The sequence below is a fragment of the Sitophilus oryzae genome, unplaced genomic scaffold (genome assembly GCF_002938485.1).
Source record: "Sitophilus oryzae breed Bouriz unplaced genomic scaffold, Soryzae_2.0 scaffold_1177_pilon_pilon, whole genome shotgun sequence".
Classification (NCBI taxonomy): domain Eukaryota; kingdom Metazoa; phylum Arthropoda; class Insecta; order Coleoptera; family Curculionidae; genus Sitophilus; species Sitophilus oryzae.
The window spans coordinates 455007-468210 of record NW_022145812.1 but is presented as its reverse complement, the minus strand read 5'-3'; the positions used below and the strand labels follow the sequence as shown (position 1 = coordinate 468210).

The 13204-nt window shown below is 33.1% G+C and overlaps 2 protein-coding genes across 3 annotated transcripts; both read right to left on the bottom strand.

Annotated features, from left to right (window-relative positions):
• Window positions 1–2910: 2910 nt before the first annotated feature.
• LOC115889442 lies at window positions 2911–3375 on the bottom strand. The gene has a single exon (XM_030909428.1). It carries the CDS (start codon window positions 3373–3375, stop codon window positions 2911–2913), a length of 465 nt encoding a protein of 154 aa, XP_030765288.1.
• Window positions 3376–8975: 5600 nt separating this feature from the next.
• Window positions 8976–11613, bottom strand: LOC115889709 (putative nuclease HARBI1). Of its 2 annotated transcripts, none has more exons than XM_030909772.1 (2): window positions 11466–11613; window positions 8976–11411 (listed from the first exon to the last, which is right to left on the bottom strand). In XM_030909772.1, exon 2 carries the CDS (start codon window positions 10475–10477, stop codon window positions 9392–9394), a length of 1086 nt encoding a protein of 361 aa, XP_030765632.1. In that variant the 5' UTR covers window positions 10478–11411; window positions 11466–11613; the 3' UTR covers window positions 8976–9391. The 2 variants fall into 2 exon arrangements, with proteins under 2 accessions (XP_030765632.1, XP_030765637.1); XM_030909777.1 differs by having other exon boundaries at window positions 8976–11406; window positions 11466–11478.
• Between the last annotated feature and the right edge of the window lie 1591 nt (window positions 11614–13204).

Below are 13204 nucleotides of genomic sequence, written 5' to 3'. Positions count from 1 at the left end.
CTCCTGAGTATAATGATATGCCACACGAGATACTTTATTTTGTTTTGGGTACCTTAACAACAACAAAACTAGTTAATTATTATTTAAAATAATTTCAAGTACGACTCTGGTTTTCTAAATTATTTAATCTGATCATATTCATCGCAACAATATTGATCACCGCTATTTAACACTGAATAAGAAAAATTGAGCCAATTCAAATAAATAATATCCAGGTCAGCAATTTAAATATATTATTTTTAACTTTTTTATTGTGAATTTGTAATCTCAGTATACGATCTAATAATATTCATAATATTAATCGTAGTTGTTATAAATAAATCAACTTCTATAAACTAGTTTCTAATGCTCTACATGTTCGAACCACCCTTCCTAATACACAAATTTATTTATTGTTCAATCTTATTTATAGTTCTTTGAACATAACTTCTTGTTATAGTTCCGAATGCATTTTGTACTCTTTATTGTAAATGTTGAAATGTATTGATTTCACTTTTACAAATGACGCCAAGTAATGCCCCTTTAGTTATTGCATTTGATTTTCCGTATTCAATGTTTCACCCCCCGTTATTGTTAAGTTTGAAAGCTTATCAATATTGTAACGATAAATCGTTTAAATCTTAAAAAAAACAGAGCCGGACTTGAAATTAGTTTAAATAAATTACGTTCAAATGTCCGAAACAAAAAAAATATTAAGTGTGGCATATCATTGTACTCAGGAGACCGAGTTCTTTCAAAATCTGAAATAAAAAATGCAGGTCCGTATTTAAGAAAATTAAGTTGGCCACTGTATATCACAAATTATCAGCTAATTTGAAAATCAGATAGCCCTAATAAAGTGGCAACGAGAATGTCCAATTAGTTTTTTGATTTCCTAAAAAGTAACGCCAGGAAAAAATAAAAATTATTTTCAAAAAAAAGACACAATAATTAAAAGTTATTTTTATTTTTTACGTTCGTTTCGACCATTCTTATTATTGTCAAATACATATACACACAACAATATAAAATAATTTTAAAATTTAATTAAAGACTACACATAACATATTAAATAACAAACCACATTACTAGTACATGTCAGACTCTAAAATAAATATTATCTATCTAATTATTTTATATTGTTGTGTGTATATGTATTTGACAATAATAATTTTCTGAAGAAGACCTAAGAATGGTCGAAACGTACGTAAAAATAAAAACAACTTTTAATTATTGTGCTTTAAATCGCTAACCTAAATCCAAGAATAAATCCCAACTATTTTTTTAATTATATCGATTATAGATTTATTTTTAAAATCGATAAATTATTTTTTCTTTTTTTCGTTCTTAAAATTACTGCTCCTAATGAGCTGCGAAATTTGTGTGCGCTATGCAAGGGCCCTAACTATCACTACCGAAAAACTTTAACCAGAGGATCGGAGAAGAGAGTTTTGATGCTGTCGTGTTTTTTCTCCCTTCTCGATCCTTTTGCGACTCGTGGGTGCTGCACTCTGTTGCCGTCGAGGTTTTGAGGTTTTTCTTCGACACGCGCTTAGTGGTTGAAACCACGAAACGACACAACTGGCCCGAAAAGACGCTCGAAAAATAGAAATGCCGTTGCACGTATCCTACCGACTGCGCCAATTATGTTGTTCGACGGAAGAAAATTCTTTTTAAATAAAATAATTGTAGTATAACGAGTACGTAAGAATGATTTTTAATTAACATTAACTTAAAATAAAGACTTATCAATAAGAGCATGATCAGCAGGTCTAACGGGAAGATCTTCTGTGCGGTTGCAGGTGTGACAGCGCGTTTGAGATAGCGCTGACGCTTGATGTCCCCATACTGCTGTGTCTAACCGTTATATTTTTGTTTTGCATTGCATTCGAATGTTATCTACACATTTTTAAACATCAAAGTTTGGGGTTGTTAATTAAAATTATACACCTTTGCGCGCTTCTCAGCGCCAGGGGTCGCAGAACTGGAACTGTTGACTGTACCTTTGTTTTTTAACAGTAAAATGCAATCGATTTTGAAAATATGAGCTTTCAGAAAACTCTTGCATGTTTTTAAGACGTTCGCAGATACCATTAGGTACTTCTGTTAATCTGGTGGCGGCCTGCTAGGAGTAGTTTACTATTCCTCTTCCCCAGAAAGATGGCAGGTCTGGGGGTTGTATAAGGTTATACCGCCTATGCTTAGACGTCAGAGCCTTGTTTGTGTAAACCGGGTGCACGACGTGAAGGTGAGGTTGACTTTTGGGTAAGCTAGGCTATATGTACCGCTTATATTCCCCTTGCACCCCTAGCAGCTCATTGATAAGAACAGCGAAAACCAAATGCCTCTTAATCAGCGAAGCAACGAATAAAATGTATTTATTAAATAACAAAGACAAAACTAACATCAAAAACAAGTCGGGGGTCGATCATAGCATATTTTGCGATAATTGTGACCCCGTGTACATATGCCAAACAGGTAGAAATATAGATATAAGTATTTGTTTGTTTCTTGAACTTGCGAAGGACCACCCTTTATACAAGGGAAATAAGGATTGCGGCGACACTACTTTTAATTAATTTATTACAATTAAAATGGTAAAAAATACAACAGCAAATTGAGCCCGTTTTACGTGACGTGACAATTATTTTCGCGAATTCTTCTCTCGTCTCTATGGAACTGTAAACTAAACGGTCAGGCCTGCTCACAATTACAAACATGCCGCCCGCGTTGAAAAATCCATTTTTCAAAGTATAACTTAAATTGTTTTTTTTTTCTAACTTGAAGAAAGACGAACTCTTTATTCGGTATCAACTGGTAACGCACAAATATATGTCCATTGGACAAACGAACGGACACAACACGAACTATTTGATCTGCACCAGGATGAAGTTCGACAATGCGAGCCATTGGCCATCGTAGCGGGGTTTGTTATCCTCTAACTAACATAACTAGCGTTCCCAAGTTCAAATTTTCTTGATTTGTCTTCCACTTGGAGCGATTCTGAAGATTGGTCAAATACTCTCGAGACCAGCGGCTCCAGAAATGCTGATATAACTGCTGAAGTTTTTGATATAGCGATAAGCGTGATGATTTGCACGCCAAAAAATCGACTTCGGGGCAACTTGCTGGAGACTCGCCTATTAGGAAGTGGGATGGGGTTAAAGGATCATAGTCTTTAGCATCATTAGAAAGCGGGGTTAAAGGCCTTGAATTTAAACACGCTTCAATCTGTACTAACAACGTGTACATATTTGCATAGTTTAAAGAAGTATTAATAAGAACGCGTTTTAAGTGGAATTTTGTGCTCTTAACTGCTGCTTCCCATAAACCTCCCATGTGAGCAGAGCGAGCTGGTATAAAATGCCAGTTGATCTGATCGTTAGCCAAGAACATGGATACGGTCTCGTTATGTTTTTTGTCGTTAATTAAAGTATATAATTCAAGAAAATAGTTTTTTGCACCTATAAAATTTAGACCGTTATCCGAATAGATGTTACTAGGCTTACCACGTCTTGAACAAAATCGTTTTAACGCGTTTTAAAAAACAATCTGGAGTCAAATCATCTTCGATATGATCACTAGTTCAACATGAACAGCATGAGTGGTAAAACACACAAATAAAGAAATATAAACCTTTATAAGCTTACTTCGGTGTAATCTTCCCTACTTAATGTAAATAAGTAAATAAGACTCGGCATGACACGTGACTCGTTAATTTATAAAAAGTTGAGTACCGTTCAAAGATGTCAAATTTAACTGTATGCATATGTTCCGTTAATTTTGTTTCGGTATTTAAATTTAAAGAAACTGCGTCTATGTTTATTTCGGGTAATTTGTCTAAATCGCCGGGTATAAACTCATTTTCAGTATTATCTAGTATTCGCGATTTGTTATATAAAATTCTGATCCATTAAAACAAATCACATTTTCAACGAAGTTTCGGGTTCCTAAACCTCGTGATATTATATCAGCGTTTACCTGTGTTTTCTTTTTTACGTGTTTCCAATCCTTTATATTTGACAGCTTTGTGATTTTAACAACTGTATCAGGTAAAAAAACGTGGCGATTTATTTTTGTCTTATTTAAATGTTCTAAAATATGTATAAATAGCATATGTAAGTTCTCATATTCGGCCATAAAATCTTTGTATTAAACTTCAAGTTCATTATTTTTTCTAAACCGTTTTTCCAAATTATGAAACTTTTTTAAAGCTACTGACTTTGAATCCTCTAACTTGGTTTTGCATTCTTCTTTAAACGCATACTGTACTATGAATCTACCCTCACTGTCGCGTTTTGTTGTTTCTCTAAAAATGTCTTCGCAGATTTGTTCCTCTTTTGAGAAAAAGTTTTATTTGGTATATTTTCTATAGTGCAGAATTTGTTTAAAGTTTCGTTTAAATCTTTATTCGTTATCTTTGTAGATAAATTACAAACTGAGTTTTGATTGACAATTTTCGGCAATGCAATTCTCGCTGCAAAAACCCAACCTAAATGTGTTTCTTGTAAAACTGGCAATTCACTACCCAATGATATTTTTCCGTTTTTAAGTAGTTCATAAAATGTACTAACTCCGAGTAATAAATCAATTTGTATAGGTACGTGAAACATTTCATCAGCTAACTTAATATTAGATGAATAATTTACTTTGTTTTTATCAAATTTAATCAAAGGTAGTTTCTCCGTGATTGCTGGCACTACTAAAAAGGAAAGATTTGCTTGAAATTGTTCAACTCGTGATTTTATTTTCGTGGAAACCCTTTGCGAGATGCGAGTTACTTTTTGATTCACTCCTGACTTTTTCATGTTTGAGTTTTAACTTATTGCATAAAGATTCCGTCATAATATTCGATTGACTTCCCGAGTCTAAAAGTGCATTACATTTATGCCAACTACCTGAATTATCCGAGATCAAAATAGTAGCAGTCGATAATAAAATCTGCTCAGATGAAAACTGTTAATACGATAATTCTAATGCGTTATTATACAATTCTTTTTGGTGAACATTAAATTCAAATTCCGAATTCTTATTTGTTTCCATTAAATTTCGCTCGAAATTCTGACTTGTAGCGCATGTAGCAGGCGCAGACGTATGAGCGCGCGCGTTCTGTTCACCAGCTGCAAACGATGCTGCGTTGCTACTATCATTAACATTTCGCCCTGAATTACCACCCTGGGATTTTGAATCGTGTAGCATGGTATTATGTTTAAGATGGCATTTTTTCCAACCACTTGATTTGCAATCACGTTTAAAATGTCCAGCTCTAAGACAGTTGCTACATAATTTATATTCCGTAATTACTTTATATTCTTCTGGAATTCATAAAACGCTAAATGATTCCAATGATTTTTATGACAGTATTGACAGTCTATACTGTAATGACGATTTTGACTAAAATTACATTTTACGGTTTTATAATTTCGGCGCGTACGATCTCCATAAGACTTATTTTGTAAAGTTAATTTCGAAAATTCATTATTGACAGCTTCGAGCGTAAAACATTTTTTCGTTAGAAAATCAACTAAATCATGCAAAGTGGGTAAATTTTGATCGGTTTGTTTATTTTCCCACTCTCATTTAATCCTGTCATCCAATTTTTGTAATATAATAGGTATAAGTAATATATCCCAGTGATTTACAGGTAAATGTAATTTTTCTAAAGCAGAAATATGTTGATGCAAAGAATCTAATAAACTTCTAAGTAGAGGAGCTGATTCTCGAGAAATCTGAGGTAAATTAATAACAAATTATTAACGTGATGATTTACGATTGCCCGTTTATTTTCGTATCTCTTTTGAAGTAAACCCAATGCAATAGAGTAATTTGCAGATGTAACATCTAAAGAATCGATTACTCTTAAAGCATCAGCCTTACAACAAATTTTTAGGTATAAAAATTTATCTATATCGCTTAGGTCGGTTTGTTTATGTACTACAGAATCAAAAATATTCTTAAAACTATACCATGTTTCATACTTACCGTAGAAACTCGGTAGGTCCAAGTCTGGCAGTTTGGCAACTGTGCTTAGGTTTGAAAGCGGTTTGACAGGATTTTCCGTTAAAATATTTTGATCATTTTTCTTTTGATCGGCGATAATTCTTTTTGCTGTCGCAATTAGCGCGTAAAAATCTGATTCTGTATCTAACCGATATCTTTTTTCTTCGGATACTAAAAATTCGAGACGCGTTTGTATTTTATTAAATGCAGAAAAATCCTCTTCTACACTTTTCAACCTTACTTCAATCTGGAAAATTTCATCGCGCTTGGTATCTAAAAACTGTTTAAATCGTTCTAGTCTTTCACAAATGACATTACGTGCGTGCTGAAATTCAGCAACTTCATTTTCGAGAGCTAAATCTGGCGTGGATGTGTTTTGTTTCGACTTTCGACCCATTTTTAGCTAAAGATCAGAGAAACTGTCGTGTTCTTTTCAATAATTGTAATATTCTTTCGTGCAAATACTAGAAACAGAAGTTAATTTACAAATTTTCACCTTTGTTATGAGACAAGAATAATAATTAAACGTATTTACGAGATGCTTTTTTACAATACGATAACGAGTAACAACTATACGAGAACTGCTACCTATATTTTTTAAGAATTACGAGACGTGAAAAAGCAAATAAATATATTTGACGTGAATTAAATAGATTTGTTTGTCAAAAAACGAGGAAATATACAAACGTGTATGAGTAACTATAACAACATATCAATACAATCGAGATAACGCTTTCTAACACTGATTATACAAACTACGTGGAATAAAAGGATATTTTTTGCGGGATGGATATGGGATTCTTTATTTCGTGGTAGGAAAAGCGGGAAAATAGAACGAGCTCACCTTCTTTCCTCTTCGACTTACGAGTACTGCTTCAAAATGCTGCCGATATTTTCATCTGCGTGCCTATCGCCTGACGCAGGTTTTCATCCGTCTCGATGGGACCAAAATGTATGTTTCATAAACTCGCGAAGGACCACCCTTTATACAAGGGAAATAGCGATTGCGGCGACACTACTTTTAATTAATTTATTACAATTAAAATGATAAAAAATACAACAGCAAATTGAGCCCGTTTTACGTGATGTGACAATTATTTTCGCGAATTCCGTTAATTCTTCTCTCGTCTCTATGGAACTGTAAACAAAACGGTCAGTGGTGCGATTCTATAACAACAAAGCAAGAAATGCGTTGTTGCTATCGATAGCGCTCGGCAGATTCCTATTCTATAACCGCACTCGGCAAATTTCGTTAGTCGATAACGCGGGCGATAACGCGGGCCAACTGCTTGATGCTTTGAGAATTTCGCTGTTATTTGAGGTTAAGAAATTTGTTTGCCGGTGATAAGTAATAAGTTTGTTTTTGGTTCTATTTTATTTAGGAGAAACTGCTTATAATACAAAATATATACAATAAAAAATGGAGAAAAGAGTAAAAACAAATCCTCTTCAATGGTCCATGTTTCTGGATTTTGCCGAGAAACACCCAGAGATATTAACTAAAAAATTCAGCTCCATGGGAAGCAAGCAGAAATATAATGATTTGTGGAAAGAAGTGTCATCTCACTTTAACAGTATGGGATTTCAACAGAAATCCGTGGAAAAATGGCAAAAGGTAACTTATTACTCATACCTACATTATTATGATTCAAGTATGAATACAATAGAAAAGTACCAATGGGGGGATCATACAATTTTTTTATGAATTATTGACAGAGTATGGATTCGGTACCTACCTAATAATCAAACAATTCTCATAATTAAAAAAGAAACTCTTAAAAAAAACTTACAAATTTAATATTTTTAAATTTGTAAGTTGACACTTACTCGACACCTAGGTTTTAATTTGTCATTGAATCATTGCAATTATAGAATTAGAGCTTCAAAGTAAAGTCAAAAATACTTTTTTGTCTAAAATACTAGATTACTAGATAAGTACTAGATTTTGTTGACAAAGCAAACTTAAAATTAAAAATAATACATAGATATACAGTAACAGATACTAAAATTACAAAGCGTATTATTGGTTCGTAGGCAATTACTGACTGGAAGTCTAAAGTGAAGGCAAAAGCAGCTGATTTAAATAGAGGATTAACCCAGACTGGAGGAGGTAGTCCAATGCCCCCCCTAAATGACAATGAGCAGAGATTGCTTCAAATTATAGGGTGGACCTCAGTGGAAGGACATAATGTCCCAGAGTTGGGAGTTGTAAGTTTATCTCTTGGAAATGAAGAGTACACGTAAAAATAATAGTACAAGTTCATATAAACTTTTTTCGAAGAGTCGATATTAACGGACATAAAGGGTGTCCAATGTTTTATTTTTATTTTTTCTTCACGACCAATTATAATTATATAGTTCATATAAACTTATGATATTTATGATATTATATGATATTTATAAGAAAATTGTATAGGTATTTTATATGTCATATTGGTAATGATATTTTTTTCAGAATATACATTTACCAGCTGCTATACAAGAAGCAGTGTCAGCTGAAATTGAGGAGGATCCAGCTGCAATTGTAGAGCAACTATTGCCTTTGCCTGTAACATTATCTCCACCACCATTAGCTGCAATCAAAAGAGCAGCTCCTGAGGAAGAGCCATTTAAGGCAGCAAAATTGGAACCAAAGAAAAAGATGAAGAAATCATCAATTAAAATGTCCAAGAAGAAATCTGATATTCAGATATGTCAGGACCAAACCATGGATATTTTAAATAAAATAAATGGAAACCTCTCTAGAATGGCAGATGCACAAGAAAGAATGTTCTAGATTGACAAGAAAGAATCATTCTAGAGAAGTTAAGTTTAAGTTAGGTTAGTTTTGAGTTAATGTTACTGTTTTTTATTTTTATATTTATAAAAATTGTGTTCTTGTTTTTTTTTGTATTTATGTAGATTTTTTTTTAATTTATAGAGTATATATTTTGGTTGTTACTAAGAAAATACATTTGTTTACGAGTCTATGTTTCCTATTTTCTTTTTAAATAAAGTTTCTAAAAATAACTGAAACATAGATTTTTTTTAGGTTTATTTCCATTATTGTGATAATGTTACACATCATTCCAACAAATTAGTATATTGAATTAAATAGTAGGCCAGTTAAAAACTTAAAAAATATTCAAAAAATGTAAACAGAATATTAATATACCTACAGTTTTAACTAAAAGGCATGTATAAATGCTTATTTCTCTAACAAGTTTCTCTAATCATACTTTTATACTGGTGTCTTATGAAGGTTTATTGAAAAGTTAATATTATTATGAAATGTATTCTTTAAAAAGAATACATTTCATAATACTAACAAAACTTTTAAGAGCTACTCATGAGAATGAAGACATAGATAAGCATGAGAAAAATAACAATCATAAAACATTATATCTTACAAAAAACATTACAAATTAGAGTATTAATTATTAAAATATCTATTAATCATTGCATTCCTCACTGCTCTTCCCACATCTAGAGCAGCTGGATCTGGTGGAGGTTCATCAATGTTGATTTGACCATTGGGATCCTCTTCAACATTCTCTTCCAAAGGGATTCTTGCTCTGATACACATGTTGTGAAGAATGCAGCAGGCACTGATAATGCTTGCTGCTTTTTCTGGACTGTACCTTAAGCCCCGTTCTCCTAATATGCAGCGAAATCTTGTTTTGAGTACTCCATTAGTCCTCTCTATACAATTTCTTCCTCTAGCATGACCCTGGTTGTACCTGTCTCCTGGAGTATTTGGTAAAACTCCAAGATTTGGGGTCATCAACCAAGGTTCTTGAGGATACCCTGAGTCCCCAAGCAACCATGTGTTTTGCTCACCATTTAGATAGGACTGCTCCAAAATATTACGTATTGCTGATTGCCTCCAGATATAAGCATCATGGCAACTACCAGGAAATCTTGCATTCACATTAGATATATTCAGATCTTCATCACAAATTAGTTGCACATTTATTGAATGATAACCTTTCCAGTTAATATATGCATGTTCTTCTTGTGTAGGTGCCAAAATGTTTACATGAGTACAGTCAACAGCACCAGCTACTCCTGGGACCCCACAATATTCAAAAAAAATTCTCTTTATTGAATTTCTTCTCTCTGCATTAGGAAATTGAATCCAATTATTACTAAAGTGAAGTACTAGAATCCTGGAAACCTCCTCTACAGCTCTACTAACTATTGGCTGACTTACAGCTAGCAGATACTCCTGGCCAACGCCTCTTTGGTAGTTCCCAGTAGCATAGAATCTTAGTGCTATGAGGATTCTTTGTTGATAATTCACACGAGATGTTCTATATGCTATGTCCATATATTGGCGAAGTTCTTGGAATAGATGGTTTACCAAATCCTTGTTGACACGATAAAGATGAATAAAATGGATATCTGGCAATGAAAATGGGTCGCTTATATCCCGAAGCCTCCTGTGTTCTTCACGAAGCTGCCTTAATTGATTTTCGCGTTCCATCTGCTGAATCATTAAAACTCGAACAGGCAACATATTAAATTAATTGACTGGGATTTAAAGCCAATAATAAATTTCAATTCACTTCAAATATATAGAAGACATAAACAAAAAAGTTAGGTTAGTTTCGTTTCTGATTTTATTGCTCCTCTTTCGCTAAGTATCTATTTTTACGACGTTGCAAATTTTTACAACGTTGACATCAAGCAAACAATCTCGCTATCGCTATGCTTCGTTTTCGCTTGCTGTCGCTATTCAGACGTCTATTATAGAATCGTACCACAGGCCTGCTCACAATTACAAACAGTATTAAAAAATATATAAAATGTATTTTAATAATATCAAGCAAAGTTCCGGTCTATTAACACATTCTATATTAAATAGTCACACAATTAATGAGTTCAATAATTAAGTTAAATTAAATTACTACATAAGGAATCAAAATGCAAACGCTTAAATTACCTGGAAGAGTTAGAAATATTAAAATCAGATAAAAACGATAATAATGTAATGAGACAATCAAGGATTTTTATTATCCCTATAGCAAATATATATCGTTCCAGTGTAGTCAGACGAGTAGTTTCAAAAAACTTTTTAAAAAGGCTTAACAAGCCGAAACTGTAATTAGTGATAGAGTTAGTATTATTCAACTTGAAATATCTAAAAGCGTGTGTTTTATTAATATACTAATTTCACCATAAAAACACGCTATGTAATATAAGATTTAGGGAAAAAACAACGATTAGAAGCTATCTAAATAACCGACAGCAGATCCTTTCTATCCAGGTTATTGAATGTGAGAAAAGGGTGATCAACTAGGTTGTACCTAAGAACTTTATAGTGGGCTCTGTATTATTTTATGTATACATTAATGAGTTACTGAACTTCAAACTTGATGTACACATTTTGACTTATGCTGATGATACAGCTGTTTTCTTTAGATCAACATGTTGGAATAATGAAAGCTAAACTAAAAAAAATCAGTGGAAATAGTATGCATTTTTTGATAACATAATCTCCTTACAGTTAATTTTAAGAACACTTTCTTCTTGCCTTTTACCTGCTATTCGATAGCCTTCCTGAATTCAATCTAGATATAACTTATAATAAACTAGTGACAATAAACTCAACAACAAAAATAACATTTATACGTAGGTCCTAAAAAAATTGTTTATAAGTAATAATATTCTATTATTACTTCAAAAAAAAATACTAAAATGGTGGATGATTAGGACAATAACCGACAGATCAACTTCAAAACAAAGATATAGAAAACTTGATACAATCAAAATTAATATTATATTTTTAATTTAGTTTACTTTGTTCTTTGCTCATTTTTACTTGTTTTTATATTGTACTCTTCACTTTTCATTTTAATATTTTTTAGTTCGTATACACTCACCGGCAAAAAAAAAACGGCCACTAAAAACTAGTCCCAATTTCAAAGTTGGATTTCTCGCAAACCACTCAGTAGATTTTAATGATTTTTTTTAAATTGCAAATTAATTCCTTCTTAACGGATGCTACGTCAGAAATGTTTATTCCGAATTTATTTTGGGCATATACAGGGCAGAACAATAAGACGAAGTTTTTTTTTAATGCTAAATCAAATGTCATTGTAGCCTCATCTTTTGTGAGCATTTTGTTTTTTTTTAATCACGACATTATCTCTGTTTGTATTGGAGATACGCTGCTTTAAAAACGAACGTCTCGGAAAAATGCTTCGCAGGCAAGACCGCGATTCATCCGTGAGAAGGACTTTAGCCCATTGCTCAATATCCCAATTCACATGTAAACCCGCAAACTGAAGACGTAGCTCGACGATGTCTTGGAAGTAGCTGGGGTCCTGTGGCAGGCCTCCTTGCAGACAAGCTGTTTTCTGTTAGTCTTCGTCAGATTGTTCTCTCACTGACTTGAGTTCTACGCACGGCTTGTAGCAGATGTTGATTCTGAAACACTGTAATTAATTAATTCTACGGTTTCGTAAAGTATTCAGGACAATTGCATTTATCTTCTGTTTTCTTTCGGAACCCACTCGCCTCGCCTAGTGAAATTTCCCTTTTCCATATACCAATTCCAGGCATCCTGGACTATTGTTCGAGGTATACCCTGGGTATCGGACACATAACGTTGACTTCGGCCATCCTCAATGAAAGCCACAATACGAGCAACATCCGTCACAGATAATGGCATTTTTTAATTTGACAACCGTTTTTGTCATTTTGCAAATACTCATAAATCCGTTTTCGCCTATGTCACTTTCATTATTTATACCTAAAACTTTCTGCCTGCAAAGCATTTTTCCCAGACGTTCGTTTTAAAGCAGCGTATCTCCAATACAAACAGAGATAATGTCGTCATTAAAAAAATAAAATGCTCACAAAAGATGAGGCTACTATGTCATTTGATTTAGCAATAGCTACTATAGCTACTTCACCCTACAGGGTGTTACAAAGTTTGGGCAAAAAAAAATCGTCACATTGTTGTGCCCTGTATATGCTCAAAATAAATTTGGAATAAAAATTTCTGACGTAGCATCCGTTAAGAAGGAATTAATTAAAAATTTAAAAGAAAATAATCAAAATCTAATGAGTGGTTCGCGATAAATCCAACTGAAATTGAGACTTTTTGAAACATGCCGTCAATAGCCCTTCTGATGACGTGGCTACATATAAAATGCTTCCTTTTTATCTTTAGTTCTTATTAAAAAATTGATACATTTTTATTCTCAAATTAATTCTATGAGAGCTGTTGGTGTGATAA

What these genes read in the sequence shown, in the direction of transcription:
- LOC115889709 (XM_030909772.1), bottom strand. Translation starts at nt 10,477, where the DNA reads ATGTTGCCTGTTCGAGTTTTAATGATTCAGCAGATGGAACGCGAAAAT.
- LOC115889442 (XM_030909428.1), bottom strand. Translation starts at nt 3,375, where the DNA reads ATGTTCTTGGCTAACGATCAGATCAACTGGCATTTTATACCAGCTCGC.